At 40.5% G+C, this 25,318-nt stretch overlaps 1 protein-coding gene across 1 annotated transcript in view; it reads right to left on the bottom strand.

Annotated features, from left to right (window-relative positions):
* Nucleotides 1-25,318, bottom strand: part of LOC114453052 (cadherin-12-like) — a 79,922-nt gene that overhangs the window by 4,316 nt on the left and 50,288 nt on the right. Inside the window, exons 7-10 of the mRNA XM_028432692.1 lie at nt 12,025-12,278; nt 7,289-7,425; nt 4,319-4,440; nt 203-320 (exon numbers count right to left, since the gene is read on the bottom strand). Of these exons, the coding sequence (XP_028288493.1) occupies nt 203-320; nt 4,319-4,440; nt 7,289-7,425; nt 12,025-12,278 (631 nt within the window). The remainder of the gene's footprint in view (nt 1-202; nt 321-4,318; nt 4,441-7,288; nt 7,426-12,024; nt 12,279-25,318) is intronic.

Here is a 25,318-nt window from a genome sequence, read left to right as displayed (position 1 = left end):
GTGGTCGAGTTATTTATAGCACAGAGGCATACCACTCTTAGGAGCTTAGAGCAGCAAACCTTTCAACCAGTAATTGATTTTGAGTTTTTTTTCTTTTTTTTAAAGACCAATTAGTTGCAAGCCTTTGCAACAAGGTTTTATATCTATGTGTTTTTTGCTTTCTATCAGCTAAAATAAGGTTTTAATGTAGGTATATACTCACTTCCAAAGTCCCTGATAGTGAAGTTCTTGTTTTTTAGGTCATCCTTTGGTGATCTGAAGGAGAACTGTTGTCCTGCAGGAGGTAGATCCTGGTCTTTTGCACTGAAGACTTGAATCACCTGATGGAGAAATTAAAAAACATACATTTGCTTTTAATTATACATTTTAAACTTTACTCTTCCGGTGGTCTTTCCATCTGTATACTCTGACGCTGACAGCAACAAAACAAGGCTTTGAATTGTTCATTTTGGATGCAGTCGCTGAGCACCTGATTGAAAACGCGTTGAAATTTCTGAATCGCTCTCAACACGTTGGGGGGCGGGTGGTGATGGATTAACTGCATTCAACACTGCTGAAGCTTGTTCAGTGGTCGTGAACAGCTGTTTCTATATCGCACTTGTATTACAGACACAGTGTGATCAATCCTGCTTGCTGAAAACTGTGAAAACGTGTAACACACTTCAACTAAAACAACAACCGAGCCAACCGGCATCCATCTTCCCTGCACTTCCACCCCGACTTGCTGACTCAGCCGGCTCTGTGCACCAGACTGCTGACTGCTCTGTGCTTTCCTCTGTTTCCCCAAACGTCTCTCTGAGCTTTGTTGTCTTTCGTCCTGCAGCTGTGCAGCCAGTCTGCTCTTCCTCTTGCTCACTGGGTCCACCCTCTCCACCCCCGCCCCCACATCAGCTTTCTTGCCCCATACATTACATCACCCTGATTATTCCTCTGTATTTGCACAGCTCCAGGGGGAGTAAACCTGACACCAAGTGTAATGAGTGCCTCTGTTGTGTTCCCCCACAGCAGATGTATGGTTCACATTATTGATTTCCCGCAATCAAATGAGTTTTGTGATGAATAAATCCAGCAACAACTAACACTAATTTCCATTAATGTTTAATCAGTCAGTCGGTCTGTAAATCAATCACGTCAGAAATAATGGCTGGTGTTCATCAAATGTTACCATAGCCCCAAGTACAATGGTGAATCAGCTACCAATCCTATTTAGTAATAAAACGTTACCTCACAGCAATCCTCTCCAGTGCCAGGTATTCTGGCACTTAGGCTATTCTGGCACTGTGCATGTTAGGTTAAGTGGGGAGTCCAAATTAGCTGTAGATGTGTGTGACTCTTTGTCTCTCTCTCTCTGTTTTCCCTGCTATAGACTGGTGACCCATTCAGGGGTCCATTCCCCCTGTCATGATGCCAGAGTACAGGACAAATGGGTTCAGAAAATGGAAGGATGGTCGCAGTGAGTGCTAGCTTACAAAAAACATTTCCTTTCCTAAGTTTAAAACACAGCTGCATAGCCTGTGGACAAACCAGCTATAGACAGTATTAACTTTTATTTATTTATTTATATATATATATTTAATGCAACATTAATTAGAATCTGCCTTGCACAAATCCCCTTCCTCTTACAGTCAAAAGTGCTTCCCAGCTCCTCTTGATCATAAGAGGATCTGTTGCTGCAGGAACTGCTCGTGAAAAGAGTAAATGGCTGCAAGTGTGTTGTTCTTTTGCATGCAGCCAGCTAAATGCTGTAAATGTAAATGTAATTATTCCAACATAACAAACAGCATCGCCAATATGGTACTGTTGAAAAACAAAAAAAGAAAGAAAGAAATGTAAATACTTTAACCAGCAGGAGCACAGGTCCCACTAAAATCTAATATGAAGAACTGTGCAGTAGGAAATAGCCTGCATTATGCTGCCTTTGTGGTTGCTTTTTCTCATTTCACACTTGACCAGTTGACTCTGAGTACATTAATTTATAAAATAAAAAATGTCCTACCTATATAATTTTTCTTTTTTGTGTGTGTGTGTGTGTGTGCAAATCTCAGTATAAGGTCTCATCCTGCTCTCCCTACACATTTACATGAAAATAATCAGTCCTCTTGCTTGGTTTCATCCTGGTTACAGATGAGTTTCAATTAGAGCTAGTGCCACAGCGTGAAACACTACAAAACAAGCAGTTTGTGTGTGTGTTTTTTTTTGTTTTGTTTTTTCCCTGCAGGCTTGAGTGCAGATAATCATCAAGGGAAACGTGTGATGGATTTTTTGCACGCGGGGATCTGCAAATCTTTATCATTCTGCAGCTGTGTGCAACACCTGGTGGAGTCATGCTGTGGGAACACCGAGGTGAAGCGAACGTTGTGGAAAACGAGGGCAGAGGAGGGAAGGGAAGGATAGGTAAAAGGACCTCGAAGAAGAAGAAGGTAAAAAGGGAGGTGGTGATGATGCATTTTAATACAGGGCAGTGTTTGACTCTTTTTCACTCTGCCATATATAACATTATCTGTAGGCTACGGCATGAAAACAAAACATATGAGCTGCATCCTTCGGGAGGGAGGTGTGTCCTTGGTAAACCTTGAAGGAAGCACCAATGGATGCTGAATGATGTCTGTGAAAGACTTCCTGTTTATCATGCTCCTGTTGCCTAGCAACCTGTAGACACTAACATAAGGTTTACTCCTTGGCTGTTTGTGGGGTCCTCTGTGCAGTGAATTCTGCTATATGTTGGATCCAACCTGTTCTTTAAGTAATCCTGAAGCTCAATGTGCATGCACTTCAGTTTTATGTGCTTAAGGCCAGGTCACACAGATCACACATTTTGTGGTCTTGTTTTGTTGCTTTTCTTGAATTTGTTTGAGGCATGGTTTAGTTATTCTTCCTGTTTTTGCCCTATCCTTTGATTTATTTTGAAAGGCAAGTTTCCTTGTGTGTCTTACTTGTTGTTTTCCACTTCGCCACTGTGATGACCTGCCCCCACTCTGATAGTTTCCACCTGTGTCTTGTTTAACCTTTGCATATTTAGATCTCGTTTTACACTTTGTCTAGGTTGCAACCCTTGTGTCTGTTCCTGCTTCTACTGTTGTTTCATTTGCGTTTCCACCGGTCTGTTGTGATTTGTGTAGTATGGTCATGAACAAGTAAACAGTGTGTCCATACAGACCTACAGAAATCAGATTTGAGTGTCATCAACCTCAACCTGAAGGATATAACATAGCCTAATCTAACAGGGGTGATTGAAAAGTCTATGGCCTTAGGTCATAAATAGGTCAGCATTTTGCGGCTCCATAGACTTGTCAACAACATGGCTCTTTCTTTCACAGACGAAGTGCCAGATCAGGTGAAAAGAGCAGATGCTGCATTATTTCTATCAAAATGTAACTATTCTGTAACTACGTATTAAACACAAGGTGTCGCTGAAGCTTTTAGTGCAGGCAGTGAAAGTACATGTAGCCTCGGGCCTTTATTTATTTATTTATTTCGGTGAATGCCAAGAACTCTTCCTTGAGCAAATAAAGGAGAAAACATCCTGTCTTATTTAAACTATGCACATACTTTGCAGGATTCTGCAAGGTCAAAATAATCATGAGAGAAAACCCTGAGCTTTCGGAAAGAAAAAAGATACTTATTTAAGAGTTTAGGACTGTGTGTTCTGCATAAAAAAAAAAAAACATGTGAACTCACGTGCTGAGGACGACAGCGTTGACTTCAATTGGAGGGCACAGCCGTTGTTTTGATTGCAAAAGGCCTGAGGACCAGGCAAAACATCCTCAGTGTGATGAGGCGTCTACAGTGATTTGATAGACTGCCAAAGAAGCTGTTCCCTCACAACGCTAACTGCATATAGATGCTGGTTAATGGGCTAATTTACAGGCACAGGTGGTTTACAATGCGCACAGGCAAGTTCTCTGCTGCATCTCAAATATATCATCTGAAATGTACTCCGGGTTACAGATATGCAAAGCACTGCTGTGCTTTATGATTGCTTCTACCTCCCTGAATCCAACTCCAACGAAACAAGAAGTAGATCCCTTGAAATAAAAAGGTTTTGTCCAAGTGACCTTGAGTAAAACGCTATAGAAACAAAACTCGTGGTGAGGTATCAGTGTGTGAGGGCTTAAATGTGTGCCGCATCACTAAATTTGATCCCCACACATCATAAATTGAGTGTAAACAATGACACTTTGCAGGCGTTTATATGAATCCACACCTTTCACATTCAATTTAACACCTTTAGATCAGCTGCCCCAAAGCCGCAGCTGTCTCCTTGGTGACGAATCAACATGTCTTAATTCCAGAATGTTTGCACAGGCTGTGAACATACCTGTCCCGCTTTGGCATTTTCACACACAAAGGTCTCATAGGGACTGGCCAGTTCAGGGGGGTACTCGTTGATGTCCAGCACGTGGACTTTCACTGCCACCCGGCTGGTTAGAACTGGACTGTCTGCAGAGAGAGAAACACAACATTAATATTTCTTCACAGCACTGACATCATGTGGATAAATCAAGTATTACGCTTTAAGTTGCAGACTGTAGCAGCCCCTGCTTAACCTCCAGTGTGAGTTTTACCTGGGACATGGCGATGCATAAATTCATTTTCACATTTTATGATGCTTTTTGATTGATGTTAGGAAGCTATGCAAATAAAACACACCTCACATGGCTCTACAGAGAGGACATTTCCTTTATTTTACTCAAGTTTGAGCCATAGGATGTGCAACCCATTTTAATTATTGTGTAAAAGCCCCCTTGGGTGGAACTAGCTCAAATCCAGGGTTGTTTCTTACGACGTCTCTGTGCACAATGGGGAAATGTTCTTTTTTTTTTGGAGGTAAACTTTTATGGATTCGATGTGGGAATAGGCTTTGCGGTGCAGCAGAAGGCTTAGCGCAAGCTTGTTTGTGCGATTGCCGGTGCATAGGTTTCGTGTGGAGGTGGGGGGGGGGCTGTTGCGTTATCTGTGGAGTTGTCTCAAAGGGATTGGAGAAGCAGCCACGGCTCAGTTAGTAACCTGTTTCTGACCTTGATGGGAAAAGCAATCTCCCCACTGAGGTAGAAATGACACTGGGATTTGCTGGGTTTTTTTGTAGCAAGCGATGCTGACCCTGCGAAAAAAACTTCAGTTCCTGAAGACCAATAACATCTATAATATTGATCGTTAGTGTCACATGTGCCTGGTTACTGATGCTTACAAATTCCCCATTCCCCATTACTGCTCTTGAGATGAGTGATGTATCATTCAGCCCACTAGATGGAGCAATGGTATAGTGCTTACATTCATTCATCTGCAGCCTCATAAACACATGCTCTACTTATTTTATTGAATTGTAGAATGGCCCAGTGCTTTGCTGTAAAAGTTGCCTAATGTTTCTCATTGCATATTACAAATGCAAATCTTTTAAAATGTGCCACAGAGAGAACCATTCCTTGTACATGTGTTAAAAAAGTGCAGCTCTAGACAGAATAAGTAAGCAAAACTTCCATGATGAGTGTGAAACTAAATAGCAAGTGTGCCTCCTAATTGCCTCTTGCCAAGGTCATTATTGTGTTTAATAGATCCCCCCCTCTCTCTTTGACTCCTAAAATGCCCAAAAAAAGTGTTAATCCAGCCCTTGCTCCTGTGTTCGCCCGCCTTCTGGCTGCTGTGCACTGCGTCTCAGGAGAGCAGCACACACACACTCACACACACATGCTGCTCTCATTTTGCTGCATGACTGCAGTGTCTAGTGATGACCGGTCACATCTCCAAGGTTCGTCTCCAACTCAGGTGTCGTGCTTATAATTGCACAATAGAGGTGCCTTTTATTTAGGGGTGTCATGTGTTTTTAATGTGTCATTGTGGAATTATTAATAACAATAATATTAAACAGGCATGGAAGGATGAAGTAAGGACGTGCTGTATGCAGGTCTGCAATCATTACTGTTAATTGAAAAGTGCTGTGCAATGCCGACTAAGGCTGCTCGACACTGGAGATAAGTCAGAACATGTGTGTGTGTTTGTCTGTGTGTGACCTCTTCTGTATTATTTGTGTGGGTACGTACAGGCTTCTGTATTTACTGTCGCTCTTCATGGTTTAAAACCAAAACAGCAGACAGACAACATCCCCGACGCAGAGAATGCGGCACAGAGGAGCCCTAACAACCATCCAATACCCACAACACAAACTTCTGCCAAATGTAACTCAAGGTCAAAAACAGATTTGAACTCAAGCTGGGACATAAACTCTAGGGGTGCTGGCTTTATCTCTATTCTTGCTGCACCAGTCCTGCCATTATATTTAAACACTGGCTCTGGAAGTTTTCCTTTTTTTCTGCTGGAGAGTTAAAGTGTCTCTAGACGAACTCTGGTCCTCTGAGACAGAGAGAGAGAGAGAGAGAGAGCTAGAGAGAGCCTGACTTGCGAGGTGGTGATAAGAAAGTAGGCAGGTGGGTGAAATGAACAGAAATAGTCCCAGATTCGAACACGCAACAGCCTTGTAAAAATCCTTCACCATCCTCCTGTCACTCCTCCGGTTTCTTGTGCACAAAGACGAGAAAGAAGAAGAAGAAGAAGAAGAAAACGCACACACTGAAAACAGAATTAGCATGTCACTGCCGTGACCTTGAGGGGAAGTGAGTAATATCAGTTTCCAAGGCGACAATGACTCAAGTTTAACACAGCCCGTATTTCACAGCGTGTCCTAATGAATATACAGCGTGTGTAATTTTGATTGAGCACCAGCCTGCCTCTGGGATAATGACTTTGACGGTTCTTAGCAGATTTGATGACTTGATGACGATGGATTTGCTTATTTATCCGGAAATTTGCTCCACTTCCTCCATAAAAACATAATTAGCTTGATGACATGTCTTAAAGCCACAGCGACGCATTAGTTCCATCTTCTCCCTCAGCTTGGCTCGCGACACGCTGTGAAGCTGCTTCTGCATCTGCTTGCTCCGAAAGGGTTTCACATTTTACTGCGCTGTAAGTAAAAAGTTGACTATGGCAAGAAAAGCAACCTCATCCAATGCCAATGTCATGAAAAAAAAATAAAAAAACGCAGTTAAAAATGAAAACAGAGTTAAAGCAAGTATGCTAGAGGAGAGAATGTCCTAAAGATACATCCCTCTGGGAGAGCCATCGTGGTTTATAGTCACCTATAAACCTTTCCAGCAAAATGGAATTGTGTATTGACTTGAGTAAAAGTGTGTTAAATCCTTCACACGGATTATGGCAGCAGCAGCAGCAGGGGGCGGGGGGAAGGACAACGACACCTGCATTAATCACAATTGATCCGGGTTGTTATACTTACTAAGTTTGGTTGCCACGACGGAGATATTGTGTTGCGCGATGTTTTCTCTGTCGAGGAGTTCGTTTGTGGAGATGGTTCCCTCCACAGGATCGATGTCGAAGTAACTGTCCAAGTCGCTCTTCCAGTCAATGGAGTACCTAGAAAAACAAAAATAAATGTTTGTTTAACAGCATTTATTTCGCAGGAATTAACCGTACAGTCATTTCCTCCTCCAGGCTCATGAATATAAGTTACTTGTAATGTAATGATGGCGTAGAGCCTTCATTCATTACTCATTCTTGAATGGTCATTTCCAAGAAAATGTGCTGAGGATTGCATACACAGTCCAATCTAGTAATGGGAGGGTGTGCGCCTACTTTTGCCCATGCTGAGCTGAGCTAACGGTTTCTGTGGAAACATAAGTGAAATTATCAATCTCCCAAGACGTATACCAACCAACAACACACACACACCAAAGAAAAGGCATGAAAATGTTGGTCTGAGAGCACAAGGTACGATGTCCTCTCTTTGTGAAATGCATCTTTGGTCTTACGTGGTTGTTCTGAATACAAACTATGAAATACACGAGAGATCTGAAAGCAAACCGCATGCCAATGACAGCGCCATTCATCATCCCATGCTATTTGATCTTAAAAGGCCATTTTTCATTAATAATTTTTGTGATAGTCAGTGGAGTCCCATCAGGAGAAAATACAAGCGTGTTTGTCATCTTTGATTCCCTTTCACAAGCAGGGTCAGAGATTTTTTTTTTTTGGGGGGGCGGTGGGGGCAGGAGTGCCTTGCTCGTGGGCACCCTCCGTAGGGCCGATGCTTAATTTCTCCTGGGGTTGAGCGTGGACAGCCTCTCTAAGACACCATTCTGCTCTTTTTTTTTAACTTCTCTTTCTCGTGGTGAGCTATTTGATCTTAAAAGGCGATTTCTCATGAATATTTATCCTGCTTGTTTTTTTACACTACAGAGCCTCAAACTGGACTTGACTCAGTCATTAAGAAAAACAGGCATAATGTATGTCCACACCCTCGTTTTACTGTAATGACTCTCGTAGCAAAACCCACTCTAGCAAAAAATGAAAAAAAATCACATTTTCTGTTTAAATTTTCATTTGTCCACGTCCTCTCTTTAACCCTGTGGCGCATGCGGCCTTGATGTGAACATGATTATGTCAAAATAGTTTAGTGTAAGTCTCTTTGATACATATTACAGCCAAACTCCCATCTGGAGTTCAAACGATCAATGTGCTGCATTTTTTCTTTTTTTAAACCTTTTTTTTTGTCGGGGAAAAGTGGGGTATTGTTAGAGCTAGTGAATAACAAAATGCACAACTTCAGTTTAGAAAGAAATCCTCACTTTCTCACACTGAATATTGTGCGAGAGAAAACATAAAAACTTGTAATTGCTTCAATCTTTAAGTTATCTTTAAATAGAGCAGAGCTCATGAACAGCTGTGAAAGGAAAGCACATATCTTAAAGATCTATGTACTCAGTACTGGCAGCTGTAGATATGAAAATTAATTACAGTGTTATCTCCTGCTTTGAACTGATGTTAATTCACTTCGCTGAACATTACACATAATACACATGGGAAAGAAAGAAAAAAGGTGAAGGTATGTTTTAACTTGATTTTTCTTGATTTTTTTTTTTTTTTTTTTTTAAAGCGAGAACAGGTCAAGATCATTTATGACTCATACTGGGCCATGCTCTCTCTTTAATTTCTCTTTCAGTCCCTGTTTAGTAAGGTTTGCACCAGACCTACATTTTTAGATTGTAAGGATGTTTTTCTTCTTCTACTACTACTTCTACAATTTCTTTTTGAGTCTGACTGAGGTAGGTGCAATCTGTTGCTGTTTGTCCTTGCCATAGTACTCTGTAAACCTTCCCTCAGTCGTAAAGCATGATGCCGTTTTTCGCTACTTATTCCTACTTTCTTCACTTGAACCAAAGCACGTGGTGTCTATAAGTAGTATTTACTGTTATGTTAAACTCTTCTGTGATTCTCACCGGATAAATATTATTTATGCTTTGGAAATATAAAACGACTGTGATGCTAATGTGTTAGCACGTCTATGGGCTTTTCAATGTTAAATTATTGATGCTAATGCAGATAAACCTAGCAAATTTTGCACCTTATTTGTAATGTGTTGGCATTTTCAAAGGGTCATGTTGTGACCCTTTATTTCCTCGTTTATTTCTGTGTTAGCTTCATAGTGCTTCTGACAGTAAACATCTTGGAAACAAGAATGCCCACTTTTTAGAATTCCTGTCCTGTTATAGCAGTATTTGTTGTTTTCATTTACCACATTCAACCACTATAGGGATATATATATATATATATATATATGAAGACTCCAAATGTCATTAAAGGTGATGTAGCAATCAGTCCTAATCTGAACTGACCAATCAGCATCCATTAGCAGGATGTTAGTGGGCAAAATCACTTTTGTTTTCAAAGAGATGAAAAGTCATGTGTCTGTTTTCATCTCAATGAACGACCGGGACTATCTTGAAATTTGTGGTGTCACAATTTTATAAAGAGGGCAGAAGTTCAGTCTTTAAAACTCATTCAAACTTTAAGAAAGCTCTTCGGGAATCAGCCAACAATGCAGTATTCATGATGCCCTTTTGTTTCCCCAGCTAGAGATAAGTCGACACTATACCACTAAATAGCAGAGTCTGAAGTCTAAAAGCGTAATTCCCTATGCATGATGGGTCATTGGTTCTATTGTTGTGATGTGAAGAATGTAAGGCTGCTCTCTGAAGGCGCACAAATGAACAATGTCAGCTGTGGTATTGATGAATATTTTAAGTGCTTCACAGAGACAAAGTGGAAATCTACAGAATAGAGGACATTAGCTCTTTTTTTGCTGTACAAATCTCTGCTGCTGCTCTTCTTTTGTTTTCTATGGAATAAAATATTCATAATAAAACAACCACTGTCCTTGCAACAGGTATTTTTCTTACCATTTTTGTGCAACACTCACACTTGTGATTTATCTTCGAAGAGCCATTACAGCGGAGCAATCTGGATGAGTAAAGGAAGCTAACGTATTTTTAAAAAAGCGAAAGGCTCCTCATACATTTTTAAGAATGCACTTCTTTTTGTCTTTACAGAGGACAGTCTATTGTTATCCACCACGGAAGTTTAATGTTATAAAACAGGGCAGCGTGCATATGTGTGTGTTGTGGCTGTGAGATTGCGATAAAGAATGGCTCGCCTTAAGTGTAAATCAGGAGTAGAGCGAGGCATGTCAGACCTATAAAACTGAGCGGTGATGTAAAAATGTCTCACCTGATAATTACAGAGGAGACAGCAGCTATGATGTATTTAGGACCTGTACATTTTGGGAGACTTTAAAAAGGCACATAAGGATTTGGGCATATATATGAGGAAATGATTTGCATTCATTTTCAGTCAGCTTGTTTCTCAGTGAAATACGCTAATATTGTCTATCTATCTATCTATCTATCTATCTATCTATCTATCTATCTATCTATCTATCTATCTATCTATCTATCTTTCTTTGATTTAAAGTAAACAATCCCTTTAAAACTGCCATAAAATGTACCACAAAGATTTGTCAATCTCAGTTAAACAAATATTCTAAAATTATGAACACATTTAATGCTCAAGTAGCACCAAGAAACAAGTCAACTTTATTTGAATTGTTTTTTTATTCCTACCAAAACTACAGTTTTCCAGACATCAAGCTGTCTGCCTCTGTTAGGCAACTCAGTCAGATAACATCTCCACACTCAAATTGAGACTTCAGACATCAGTTTCATTATTAAGAGTGCACATATCGGCTTCAAATCAGCTTAATGAGGCCTCTAATAAAGCTGGAATATTGTGTTCATAATGTCACCAACAAGCACTGCCCTGCCAAGAGATGATCCTACATGACAGTGTCAAATGTTCTACATACAGTGGATTGATTAGTTAAACTGACACAGCTCTCAAGATTAAGGGTACAGTGACACTGATGAATAAAGACTGGAAGCATTGATGAATGTATTAGAGACCTTCAATCATTGGTTGTATTGTCATAGTGCTTCTCTCTCGCTTGCTTTTTCTTTCTTTCTTTTAATCCTAACAGGACTAACAGGATATTTGGCTTGACAGTCGTCTCAAGATGGTAATGTGCCTTCAGATTCAGGCCTGTCTATAGGTGTTCTAGACTCTGATACAGTGATGCTAAGGCAAGGCAGACTTCTCTGATCTGCAGCAAGCTTCTTTGCCATTTTACTGATTACTGATAAAGGTCAGGTCCTACCAGGTACATTTGCTCTGCATTCTGGCTGTGCCATATTGTTTTTCTGTCCTCAGCATGATTTGAAGTCCAACCAGGAGTATTACAACCTGCCTCCCTGAGTCCAATCTTGTTGTGGTATTTTATTTTGAAAATCGACAAAATTTTTTCTGCTGTTCTGGTGTTTAAGTTCCTGCTTGTACGATTTGGTTGGAGCAGACAAACTATTTTTACTGGATTATTTTTAGTACTTGCTTTTTCAAAGGGGGAAAAACTAAATGATTAATCATTAGGAAACTGCAATGCATTTTCATTTTTGCTTTCTAGTTTCTAGAGTTAGGGTTAGGACATCTTGACATCTTATGACATTCGTGTTAGATTGAAGAAAAGAGTTTTATCGAGAAATTAAAAGTCAAACTTTAAAGGATGTGTGGAATGGAAACGCCATCATGTGCAGAAGTACAGAAGTGTATGAAAGAGTTCAACTATACCTGACTGGGCTGCTGCTGGCGTCTAAATCCTGTGCCGTCACTGCTCCGATGATGGTGCCTGCAGGAGTGTCCTCATACACATCCATCAAATAGGAGGGCTTATTGAACACCGGGGGCTCATCCACATCCAAAACGTTAATCTTCACTGTTGCCGTGTCTTTGAAGGCCCCAAAGCTCTGAAATCGGGGATCCAGATGAGCGTTGGCAGCATCTACCTTAAAGGTATATGCCTTCTTGGTTTCATAGTCCAGGGGCTATGAAAAACAAAGGAGAAACAATACAGTTACTTTTGCCTCCAACAAAAGTATCAATTGTACCCCGTGCTTTCTCTGTAGTAGGGAGCTAAGAGCTTTTGAGGGAAAGCCCAGCAAGCATCCGTGCTGACAGCACATCTGCCCTAGGTTCACTTTTGTTATTCCACCATTTCTCAAGCGTGAGTAACAACTATTAGATGTCAACATCAGTCAAATCGCATCCAACAAATTCTAGTGTTTGGGTGAAATCCATGTGTTTTTACGTTGTTGTTCAAATGTCTGAAAAGGACAAGGTGAAGACATGTGCATGTGTAAAACTACCTAGGTACATGCTGATTTTGATGGCAGGCAGCACCATGAGAAACGCCTACAGTACTGTAGGTCCTGACCAGGTTAAATGTTTAACCACCTCTGAGCGAGAAAGTCAAGCTGCACTTACTCAGTTCACCCCCTTTACAAGAGTTCTCTAAACAACAGCTTAAGAGGTTCATATGTTCCTCCTACTCCTCCCCTTCCATGAGCCTCTGACATATCAGCTCAGGGTCAATTAGTCAAAAGCGAGAGGAGGAATCAGCATCCCCGGCATGTCTGCGGCTGAGGTGCATGCATCCGACAGCAATGACACCCGTGTTCGTGCTTCTGCCTGTCTCCTGCCCTCTCATGTGTGACCAACCATACTTGGCGAGCTTGCAGTCGGTCACGCTTCGCTGCCCTGGAGTCACATGAGAGACATTCCTTTCTGTGTATTTCAAATTGACTAACATGTAGCCACTACGGCAGGAATGCTATCTCCCTGCCTCAGGTCCTGGGCTTTCCATGACAAGTTGTTTCTAAAAGACACCAAGTGAAAACAGCTGGTAATAGCACTGCGAAATGCACTTACGTGAAGAGACAGCGGATGTGAGCGGGAAGGTAGGGGGGAACAAAAAAAAGTGTTTTTCTGCGACGCAAGATAAATGCAACCAATCATCTGTCCAAATTAAATGCACATGAAATAGCGATCTAATTAGAGTCCAACCACTATGATCAGAGGCTACGCAGTCATGATTTCTCAGTGATAGCAGATGCTTCTCAAGCCCTCCGTCTCTACTCCATCTCCATGGTTTCACAGTCTTGCAGCTACAGCAGGTGTCCGCAGGAAAAAAAAAGTTGTGTTATGTGAAGGCAAGCCAATCTGAAAGCAATCATTGACCATCAACCACCATGATTGGTTTGATTACAGTGCACCAGATGCAACTGGATAGGCACAGCTATAAGATCCTTTAACAGGAAATACACTCTGTCCCTTTCAATCACTTTCATGAAGTGACAATACAGAGAGAAGACCGAGCTTCCCGAAGCAACAGTCCCACGTTAAAACCGCATTCATTGTGGGTGTCATTCAAATGCAGAACCCCACAATCAATCCAAAAGACTGGCTGCCAATTTACACCTACCAAGTAGCCAAAAATGTGCAGTGCTTATTATTGCTCAGATTCCTGCTGGTTCGCATGAATTCCTTCAAATTAGTATGAAGAGGAGCTCAGTGTACTTTGCTCCTCAAAGAGTGAGAAATAAATGTATCAATAATGTCATCAAAAAGCTGTCATTATATAGAGCTTATTTGATTCAAACCCCAGCAGGAATGAACCCAAACAAATAACACTGAAATACCTAATAATAGGCCTTCTTGCTCTGTATATCATACTGAGCCTGGACCTGCTCCTGCAGACACCCCGTGCATAGCTCAGCTGAAATACGTGCACAGGTGGAGAAAGAGGAGGGAAGGCGATGCTGGGGAGGTGGACAGCAGGAGGTGTACACCAGGCCTCATTAGCCAGAATCTCACTGGGGATGTAGAGAAGCTCATGCTTTCCATCTCAACATGCTGCATCACCACAATTAGGGTACAGGCCCAAAAACTCACCCTTTATAACTGTCTAATTTTCATGTAATCTTCAGCAAGCTGAAGACAGTCTTGTGGGGTGTGGTGGTGGGGGGAATGCTCCTTCTTCCACACGCGCACTTCTTGCTACAGTTTTGACACAAATCTGCAAGCAGGCACAGCTGGTGTGTCGGAACTCCAGCTGACAAATTACTTTTGCGTAAATAACCCCTGGAAACTGTTGAGCACGAGAAATATTATTTAGGTGTAGGTGGATTCAGGAATGTTAAGAGTGACTAGTTTTCTATGACTTTCTGACACTGAAGCAATACTTAGAGCTTACGGCTTTTTTTTCATTTTTTGGCATTTGTCAGACTTACAATGTGTGTATCTATCACTGTATTTATAGCATACATCCTGTTTTATTTTGATAGTACTCTTTCCTTCGTGTGTTCATGTTACTTCCTCTTCTTGTGATTGGCTGCTCCGCCCTCATTGTTTCCACCTGTGCCTCATTACCCTCACCATGTGTATTGAGTCTGTGTGTCTTTTGTCAGTTTGTGTAACTGGTGTGTGCATGTCGCACCTGTCTGTGATGTTCTCCTGTGTTCCTCATCTGTCTTCCTTGTTTCTCCAAGTCTGTTCTCACTTTGGCTGCCGGTTTTGTCTTGTTTTGGATTTTTGTGTTTTTGAAAGTGACGCCTTCCTTCTTCTACATATGCCTAAAGAAGAGTTGTTTTTTTTATAGGGGCAGCTGCGGGTGTTGAATTCAAGACACATAAGCCACTTTTATCATGATGTACTGCGCTATAATGGCATTCATTAACAATGTTTACATACTTCAATAGTAACTGACATATGAGCATACAAGAGCCTTATTAAGGTCATATTTGTGGCAAGCCATAATCAAATTAACACATGTTGCCATGTAATGTCTCTCTAGTCTGCATCTCTGAGCTTTACCATTACTGCTTTTTCCACCAGTCCTGCCTGTGAACTCTGCCCTTGGGGTTCTTTGCATAAATGGCTCTGCTTGTGATTTCTTCATTTTTTAGCATGTTAATAATAATAAGAAAGTAAGTGTTGTCAATAGATAATATATATTAATACTTCTATATGGTTTTGGGTACATTTTCCTTGGATGGCATGGGAGTTGTTGCCACCAAGTTGCCATACAAGTGTACATCACAGGTTTATTCAGAATACGCTAATGCATGTAATGCATGTCATTAGTCAATCTTCACCCTTGTTAACGCATCAGGGAATACAAAGTGTCTTAGGTATACTTCTTCACAGTCTGTTGATGATATTCTTTTATAGGTTTTTTAGGGATTGTTACATATGCAGTATGGTAACAAGGGCAACATCAGAGATTGCACGTCATTATTTTGTACAATATTTGACTATAATATTCTGTTCCTTATAAAATTCTATTAAGTTGATTTGACATATTTATCAGGTGTTCACTACTATAGCATTTAATCAGAATTGAAAGGTTTTGATTGTAAGGCTGTCATTAAATTTAGAACGATGAACTCGCCGGAACAAAGTGCTGCTCATTTCCTCAACAAATGGAGGAGGGAGACGGAACAATGCATGGACAGCCATATGATTAACTGTCAGGAAAATTCCACAGATTGATTTACATATTCTGATATGGCTGCTAAACACTAATGTTAAGAGCTCCACTGCCTTTTAAATGTGTCTGAGACCCATGATGGTCCAAGTGTGCCTGGGATGTCTATGTTTAAATTGGAATAAAATGGGACCAGGAGGGGGTAATGAGAAACTCAGAGTTAATGAGAAGATGTGCTAATGTGTCAACGCTTGACTTAGGGAGAATCAAATCAGATCTGTAGGCCATAGGGGAAATTTCTCATGAAGTTAAAAAAAATGGACATTCATTCTACTGCATGTATCATTTTATATTTTTTTCCCCCCTCCTGCTTGAGGATGACCTACTTCTGCACTCAGAACCAGCAAATATTACCCATATCCACACATATATTATTCTAAAACAAGTTGCATGCACCTATGCTTGTGTTCAATTACACGTTTGAAGTGTGTCTCATTATATAGCCTCAGTTGTTATGCACCTTTCATGGGTTACTGCGGACACAACAAGGAAGTGTATCAACGGTGGAATTTGTAAGGAGGACAGACTGAGTTCCTCTCATGTCAGTGTTGCTGCTCTTCAACATCACAACAGAACGCACTTGAAATTCTAGACATGATGCTGCGCCCTTTGATATGTAAATGTGCACCTTCATTGCACTGGCAGTGATACTGAATGAAGGAACTTTTTTTTCTTCTTGCCAATTGAACCTGTTATGTTGCAAGGGAATTTGTTAATTTAGAAGAGGGGACTAATCACGGCAACACGGTCTCACAGGTACTGTATTAAACACATGGAAAAGCCCATGCATCAGCAGATTCACATTTGTAAAGAGATAATATAAAAATCTATTTCTCACTCCTGGTCCCTTCTTCTCAGTTTTCTCTGTAAAGTCTTAGTTGCAGCTGTTTTTTTTCCTGCTTGGTGGTTATTTTGGGGATGAGAGAAGCAGGATGATATGCATTTTTAATAGGCTCTCAGTTTGTTTGTGTGTTCAGTTCAGTATGACAATAGCGGTGTTAAATACACTAAAAACCTCACCTATATGCTCACCTACTAATACGGGAGGATAGCTTTAGCACATTAAGGAATTGCTATCACAGCACGGCAAGTCATTAGCAGGCTTGGTTCCATTTGCTTGTATTACCTGAAAAGGCAGAAGATTTAATAGGTGAAAAATCCTGCAGTATTGTTCAATCTGTGATATGCAAAGTGGCCTTAAATCCCTTTAACCACAGTATTATATATTTACAATACCACTTATGAATCATTAACACCCCCTCCCGTGATTTATCCTCAGAGAGAAAATCAAAGCGAAGCCAAACATGCCTAGAATATCACACAGCTGGGTGAGCCAATGTATTTCTGTATTTCAGCGTTAGGCAGTGTCTGGATGCTTTTGTCCTATTACACCTATTAGACCTAAACCTTCTGATCCTACATGATGCATCACTGGAAACATAAAGATATGCCTGTTGGACTATAAGCTGTAATAGTCCTAATAATGCTCAATAAGCTGAAACGTTATTTTTGAGGATGCAAAGCCAATTCACGAGAAAATGCCACTGAGATTCAGAGATAGGCAATTATGACTAAGTGGTATGAGACTGGGCAAATATCATTGTTTTGAATGAGCAACTTCTTTATAAGGTCATTGCAGTCATTGACTGACAGTTCAGCAAAACTCGGCCATGCAGAAGAATACTAAGGACCTCTAACCGCTATTGCGCCATCAGCAGTCAACTGACCGCAGAACACAAAGAGCTTATCATCAGTGGAGAAAAGCTTACATGCCCCAGAGAACCATTTCATGTTCCTCTGAATACCAGGGGGTCCTAACACTGTGGAGAAGAGATGCTCCCTTTATTGTGCTGCCATCAGTCACATCGGTTTGTGTCCTTGGCTGCCTTGGAGCATCTCCATCCGTCCAGGGCTCACAACAGTGGACTGTCATCCGAAAGCCTCGCCAGCAGCTCTGTCCACACCGCAGCTGACTGTGAAAGACTGCCACTCTTAATAGGACAGGGTTAGCCATGGGATGAGCCCCGAGACACTAGTTTAATCTATTACACCCACGCCTCCACAGGCCACCGGAGAGAAGGCACTTCATCGACTCCCATAACACCTCGGCTGCCTCTTTGTCACTCACTCCCCCACCCCTCCAACTCCCTACTAATGCAGTCACACACAGCTCGTGCATACGTACTCACACATTGCTCCCTGCTTGGTTTCTTGGTGAGGTGTTATTCATTTGTGTTGGGCACCTAAATCTCCTGCTGTTCGGAGGTATTGTTTCCTTCTTTTGACTCCTTTCACGCCAAGGCCTAAAATAACTCATTTCACCTCCCACTGGAACATTCAGTACTATAATCAATACATTAGTTTCAACTCCTGTCTTCGAGCAGATGGTATCATGGGCTTTTAAGCTATAAGACACTCCAATTACCCTAAGGCCATGCAGAGATTTTATATATGTATGTATATATATATATATATATATATATATATATATATATATATATATATATATATATATATATATACATATATTCATACATATATAAAATCTCTGCAATCTCTCTCTCTCTCTCTCTCTCTATATATATATATATATATATATATATATATATATATATATATATATATGTCTGAAATAAGATGAGGACATGTTACTTTATACTGTATGAAATGTCCTTGCGTTCTTCAGTATTCACAAACATTCCTCACTGTTTCCGGGCTTTCAGTCAACTTTTGTCCTTTGACCATTGCTTTTATTGTACTGCTGGCAGTATCACAGAAAGATTGAAATGCAGTAAGGGCGTCCATTCTCTGAAATGATTTACTGTTCAAACAGCCCAGTAATGACATGTCTGATAGAGAAATTAGACTGCAGTCACTTTATGGCTTTAGTAAAATTAACCCCTAATTGATGGCAAGAAGGATGACAAAGGCTTCTTGTCTTAATACTGTCAGTTGACTTTGAGGATGTCTTAAATATGGCCACTTTTGATGTGAGGCTATCTGTGCGTTCATTATATATACACACACATATATCTAACATTAATCACCTGTTCTTTGGGGAGAATGTCACCTTATGCAAGCTGGGTGACTCATCGACTCATTTTTGGTGTTACCTGGTTCATAAAGGAATCTGTTTGCAGTGGCATATCATCAACTTGAGTGCGTATACCTTTATAATAGATCAAATCATCAAGCTTGTCTGGTGCTGCATGAAGCCTTTAAACCTCACTTTTGCTGCCTCTGTCTATGGTGCTGAAACATCAGAACTTGTTTAAGGTGGCTGAGTTCTGTCAGTCCCTGTGTATTTTATATACCTTTATTTAAAATTTTATTCATATACCTTTTATTTATTTATTTTAATCTACTTTTCAAGACAGGCCTGGCCATGATAGATTCATTCCATGCATGCTTCTGTAAATGAGACCTTTTCTTGGTCTGAAGTAGAACCCACGGATACTGTAGAATGCAACAACAATGTGTACAGGTTTTGTATCTTAACATCCTGGTTGCAATCTTCTTGCTTCACAAGTTTGATTAAGGTCTTAAGAAACCTTCAATATGCCACCTGGAACAATAGACAAGAAACCAGGCAGTACCCTGTTGGTTGTAGACACCTTATCCACGCCTTTGTACATTCTCTAATTCACATTCTGAATTTAGAAACTCCTAACAAGACGACGGAAATGTAAATAAAGATGCTTATTTTTCCTTTCTAGCACTTACAGGTCCCTATTGACAACTCCGAATACTTTGGCAACCCTTTCAAATGACAACACAATATGCCTTTCATTTTCCCGTTCACACCCCCATGTTGGCGGAGCTCCTGTGCAAGGTGTTGAGCTGGCCATTGGGAGAAAATCAGGTTGAGAGACTTGCAGTGCTGCAATTAATGGGCCTGTTCTGATTCAACCTATGAACAATATATCAACTTTGGCAAATCATAGCAACCACACTAATCAACAGGCATTGGACCCTAGCAACACAACCACTCAGAAATAACAGCTCATTTGTGCACCAAAGATCCAAGCAACCACCAACTGTTTTGGTGTGCAGTGCTGCTTAAAATATGTTGTTTTTTTCAACTACATATATGTGCAGTTCTGCAGTTCACAAGTCACCTACACTTCTCTGCAGTGTTTGCTTGAACCCCTCCGAAACACTGGGGCAAAGGATTTGGAAAGGAGTGCCAGAGGTCTGCAGCAAATGCTCATTATACTGAGGGGCATTCAGTTTGTACAGTGAGGACATAGTCCTGTGTTAAAATGGATTCCTTGAATGTGAGCCAGCAAATATTATGCCACACAAGCTGTCATTAAACAATGCCTTTCCTTTAGGCTCGGAACAGTACATTTCAATTATGCGTATCTGCCATCTTTTCTTTTCCCAGGAGCAGGTAAATAAACATGCAAATGGACGAACAACATTTAATCTGACGGAAAAACTGTTTTAGCACTCCGACAAGCCAAGGTTATCGTGCTGGATCTCTCCCTGTGTGGGAGTGCTGTTGTTCTACATTGAAGGATTTTCATGCAGCTGTGTCCTTCTTACTTTCCTTTTCATATACAGTATGTCACTCTGTATGCACACATTTGTCTGCACGTTTCCCTGGGAATTCATTGGTGGATTTACCTATTGTCTCTCATAATCTTATGTTTTGCAGATGGGATGTGCAAACCCCCTCAGTGCCTCTGTGCCTCTTTTTTTACCCCCTCTCCCCCTGTATCGGCAGACTGGGAAACAGATGATCATCCTTTGAACCCATTACTCAGCCTGATCCTCTTATCATAACCAACCTTCCCGAGTCTCTAATTTGGGGTCTGCCAAACTCTGCTCTGAGCACAATGTGGCTTTCGTCTCTGTCCTGCTGTGTTTTTTCAATGCGAGGAGGGAAGTCAAAAGAAAGCGGCAGAGAGAGAGAGAGAGAGAGAGAGTGGGAGAGAGGGGTAGAGGGAAAGCGAGGTGGCTGTCTGCACACATTTGCACACCTGTCTCTGGGGATATTCCACCAATCTGAAATAAGACAAGTCTGTAGGCGGGTCAGTATTCTGGGAACGCTGCATACAACTCATAAAGCCTTCATCTGTGGCTACCTACCTCAAACACCTTTCCAGAGAACAGCTCATTCTTCCTCTTCTTTCTCACTCTGTCCATGTCCTGCTAATATCACAATCCCACATGAGCAGGAGCACATGTTGTTTGGTAAATTACACCACTGGGAGACTTGGTCAGTTAAAGGGGCTCAAAATGTCCCCTGCCAACAATGGCTTTGTGCAGAACACTGACGGGAATACACAACACAATGCTTCATTGTTGCTGTGGCAAAGTATCGGACCTGTGATGTAAAACAATAGAAGGAGAGATGCGTCCTCTCCATCAATCAAGGGTATACACGATGTAAACAAATAACTGTCTTCATTTACATCAGAACTGCTGGCTGTCTCATTTGGTTATTCTATTACTGTCAATAAGAAGGTCACTATAGCAAGATCTATGTCTATAATCGCCCATGCAGAATATACGCCTGCACATGTATAATTTACACCCATGCACAGCAGGAGCGCTTACACTAAGCAGGGAATCAATTACTCACTCAGCTGTATATTTTTGGGGATCAAAGGATCACACACCGTTGTGTACTTGTGTGCTGGGGCATGTACTAAAAATGTAGCAGTTAACGAACACCTCGGTATGATATATCAGAAAAACAAACGTGGATTTGCATTCCCCCGAAGAACATTTTAGATAGTTACATCAGAAATAACCTGAAAGGCACAAAAACAGATAGAAAAGGTTGCAGGTTTTTTTGTCATTACTTCTTGCAATGAGATGAAATGTATGCTGTGTGCCCGAATGAAACGAGTGACAAAAAAACAGACGTGTTTAAAGTATTTTCCTTGCAGGGTTTAATGAGAAATCCAATTGATCTTCCAGAAGGGAATTTTTGTGTAGAGATGCAATGCCGTGGAGGAAGTTTGAGATTAGAATCTAAATTATAACTTTAGCTCAAAATTCAGCATAAAACCTTGACTTTATATTACTTTTTTAAAAAAACATAAGAGACCACTGAAAATAAATAAGCAGATAAGACATATTTATGAGTTATTAGTGAAGCTATAACTTTGCAGTGTCCAATCAAATCAGTGCTTTAATGGTAGCCATGAAAATGGAATTTCTGTAATGATGTGGAACAATTGTGTAACTCAAAACTATGACCATTGCTGAAATCTAACCAAATATTTTTAATACATAAACTTAACCAAATCTGAAAATAAAAGTCAGAAAATAGTGCAGTTGCTTTGCAATTTTTTTCTTTCTGTCTTTTTTCTGACTCTCAATACCACTGACAACAAATGGCATTTAAACTCCCCGCGGGGGTCTGTGGCATCCCGCCAAAAGGGAAATGCAGAACCGAGTGTGAAGGTATCAACGTGCAGGAGCTTGTGTGAGCAAGTCCGACTGTGAGCGTAACACAATAGCAGGTTGAAAGCTTGTATCTGTGGCACGTGAGAAAGAAAATTTGGAAAATTCCATACAAGTGCATCTCTGTGTGGGTAACACTTACCAAGAACAACACATTTAGATGATATGCTGTTTTAACTGTTACATGGCACATTCAGATGCTATGAGCCAAAAAAAATGGCAGCTGTTCATGATGATACATTTTAATCAAATGCTGGCAGGAGTGTGTGTGTGTGTGTGTGCATTATTGTTAGTTAGTTGTGGCTCCAAATGACAGTGGAAATTAACAGATGAAGATGAGGCTGATCTATAATAATTCATGCCACAGGAAGCCCTCTGTATAAGTTAGATGTTGATTCTAATTAAGTCAAAATGTAGGTAATTAATCAGTCTAATGGAAGTTTTATTTTCTCTGCTAATACCCTTTTTTATTGATGCTTGCCGTAATTTATAAAGTATGTGTACCTTTTATGACTCGGTCCCTGAAACTGCAATGACACTGTACTGAGCCTCTCTGCGAATTCAGCATTCATAAATGCACATTACCCACCCGCTGTCATTGAGCTGAATGCTTTCAATGTCCGGAGAAATATTATCACGCTGTTGCTTTCTGCAGTCAAGCCTGTGGCTGGAAGAACGATATTATTTCTATTTAGTGTATTTGGACATGATGGATTTTCAAGTCTTTAACCAGGCATACCCCTGAGGAGGAGGGGGAGAGGAGGGTCACAGCAGAGTGGAAAAGACATAAATGAGGGAATACTTTTAATGAGTAGGTCACTGACTGACTTTTCCGTAAGGCAGCTGTAAAGCTTTTACTGCAATGAGGGACGATTGATAAGTTTGTAGCCTTAGGTGGAAGGAAATGAGTTATACAGCTTTCATTACATGTAGTTCAAGAGTCAGAGTGATAATGCAGAAAGTTTGAAGTTGATAACATGCATATCCACATTAAACTCCAAATGACTGAGGTTTCAGCTCTCTGGGTCCTCGTCTCAGCATGTCAAAAAGACATTTTAAAGGTGGATCCTGAGAAATTTCTTGATTAGTTGTAACCGTTAATTGGTCCACCATAAGAACAATCCCAAGAGAGGAAACTGCAGGAGCCTCTAAAATGGTGAGGTCTAGTATAAAAAGCTTGAAGCACTGTAGGTCACCTCTGCCTCAGGGTTCAGTCTTTGGCCCTTTAGTATTCATGATTTATATATCCTTCATAGACATATCCTCAGAAAATTTGATCCATTTCTATCACTACGCAGATGATACCCAACTCTATCTCTCTATAAACACATTTAGCTGTTTCACCCTCCTCCTTAGGTGAGGTTTTCAAATACTGTTTTTTTAAGATCAGCAGTGAGTTCTGTTGGTTGGTACCATATCCTAACAGTTTCCAATTTACAATGGACAACTCTCCCCCTTGTCATTGCACACACACCAGGAGACAATCTGCAATTTTTAAGGTGCATCTTTAGAGCAACAATGGATCAACCAGAGTCTCTAAATAATTAGTGAGGGTTGCATCAAGGTGTTGTTTTTTGCTCATGGTGGATGAACATTTAAAAGGGTCACACTGTTAGAGGAAGTAACTTCACCAATCTCTGAGACGCCATCAACAAGAGTGGTGCATTTCCAATGGGATAGCTGGCTGCCGTTGTCCAGCACAATATACCAAATTTAAACACTACTTTCTAGTGATCTGGGATGCTAATCTCTAGAAGTGATGCTGCGGGAGGCGACTATGTTGAAAAATATATCTGATAGGTTTTATTATATTGACCTCTTCTAGGTCACAATATCCTTTCATCCACAATTTAAAAAAGCATAAATTGAATTGACCATATAAATCTGCACTGAAGTATATTTGAAATAAAATGTAATATCTATCATTTCTTTATTCACAGAGTCATGATGAAGCATAAATGAGCTGAATTTTGGACCAGAACTTTTTTAATTTTTTAATATATAGGCAAAAGTAATAACTGATTGCATAATGAGCCTTTTTATAGTACAGCTTTTTAGCAGATTAGCACTCATTACACTGGCTGGTCTGCGGCTGCAGTGTCCTTTTTCTTCACCTTTGGCAGTTGTGAGTCCCTCTTGAAAATTAGATGGTAGATCTCAACAGGGTTAATCCCAGGGAGTAATAAAATTCTCTAATATCACTAGAGCTCATGTGCCATTTTGGAAAGTGATATCACAGCCCCACAAACACTATATGTGGTAAAAAAAAAAGTTGACATTGAATGAGACACTTTTCGCTCTGTGGTTCAAAGAAAGTACAATCGAAGACCCAGACACCTTGCTGTGGGTCACCATGCAGACGATGTATTAATCCATTTAGCAAAAAAGAACATATGGCATAGTAAATGAGCCATGACATGCTGAGAGAATGCTTTAAATAGCACACTGAGGCGCTCAGAGAGAGTTATGCCATTGCTCTGAACTGTGCTCTACGGAACGGACAAGCGAGGTCTCAAGCCGAGAGCAACACCGCACAGATCACAGGTCCAGCATTGTCCTGCTGAAGCCTCCTGCTGCTACAGATTTATGAAGAATTAGAAACCCAGGTTCTACCAAGCACAGTAATTGCTACTTATTTTATATTCTATTTAGTTCTCTATACATGTAACCTTATCCTGCGATATCAGGGTTGGTGTGCCAAGTTACTATTGCAAGCATATGGCACATGACTCATATGAGAAGATAGACAAATAGACAGATATATGTATATATATATATATATAGATACACATTATTGTATTATTATTAAAGCAGAGTTGCAGGTCTGTATGACATAATATGTGAGAAAATAAAAATTTTATAAATATAAAAATCAGTATGTGTCTTTCTCTAAGTGGCTGAGCTAGGCTGTTTATTTATATGTCTGCATAGTTGCAATATGTTTTTTTTTTTCCTGTTGTTTTGCATCCCACCTCTCTCGTTCCCTGTCATGTGAGATACCTTTTCTATTTTTAAATTATAGTGAGCAGAGCAAGCTGATGGTTCCTATGGTACAATATTCCTGTTTTTTCTGTTTATCTGGAAGTTTTGGACAGGATTTAGACAGCCTCTCCAACATGA

This window comes from Parambassis ranga, chromosome 20 (genome assembly GCF_900634625.1).
Source record: "Parambassis ranga chromosome 20, fParRan2.1, whole genome shotgun sequence".
Taxonomy (NCBI): Eukaryota; Metazoa; Chordata; class Actinopteri; family Ambassidae; genus Parambassis; species Parambassis ranga.
This window is presented reverse-complemented; position numbering and strand designations above follow the sequence as displayed.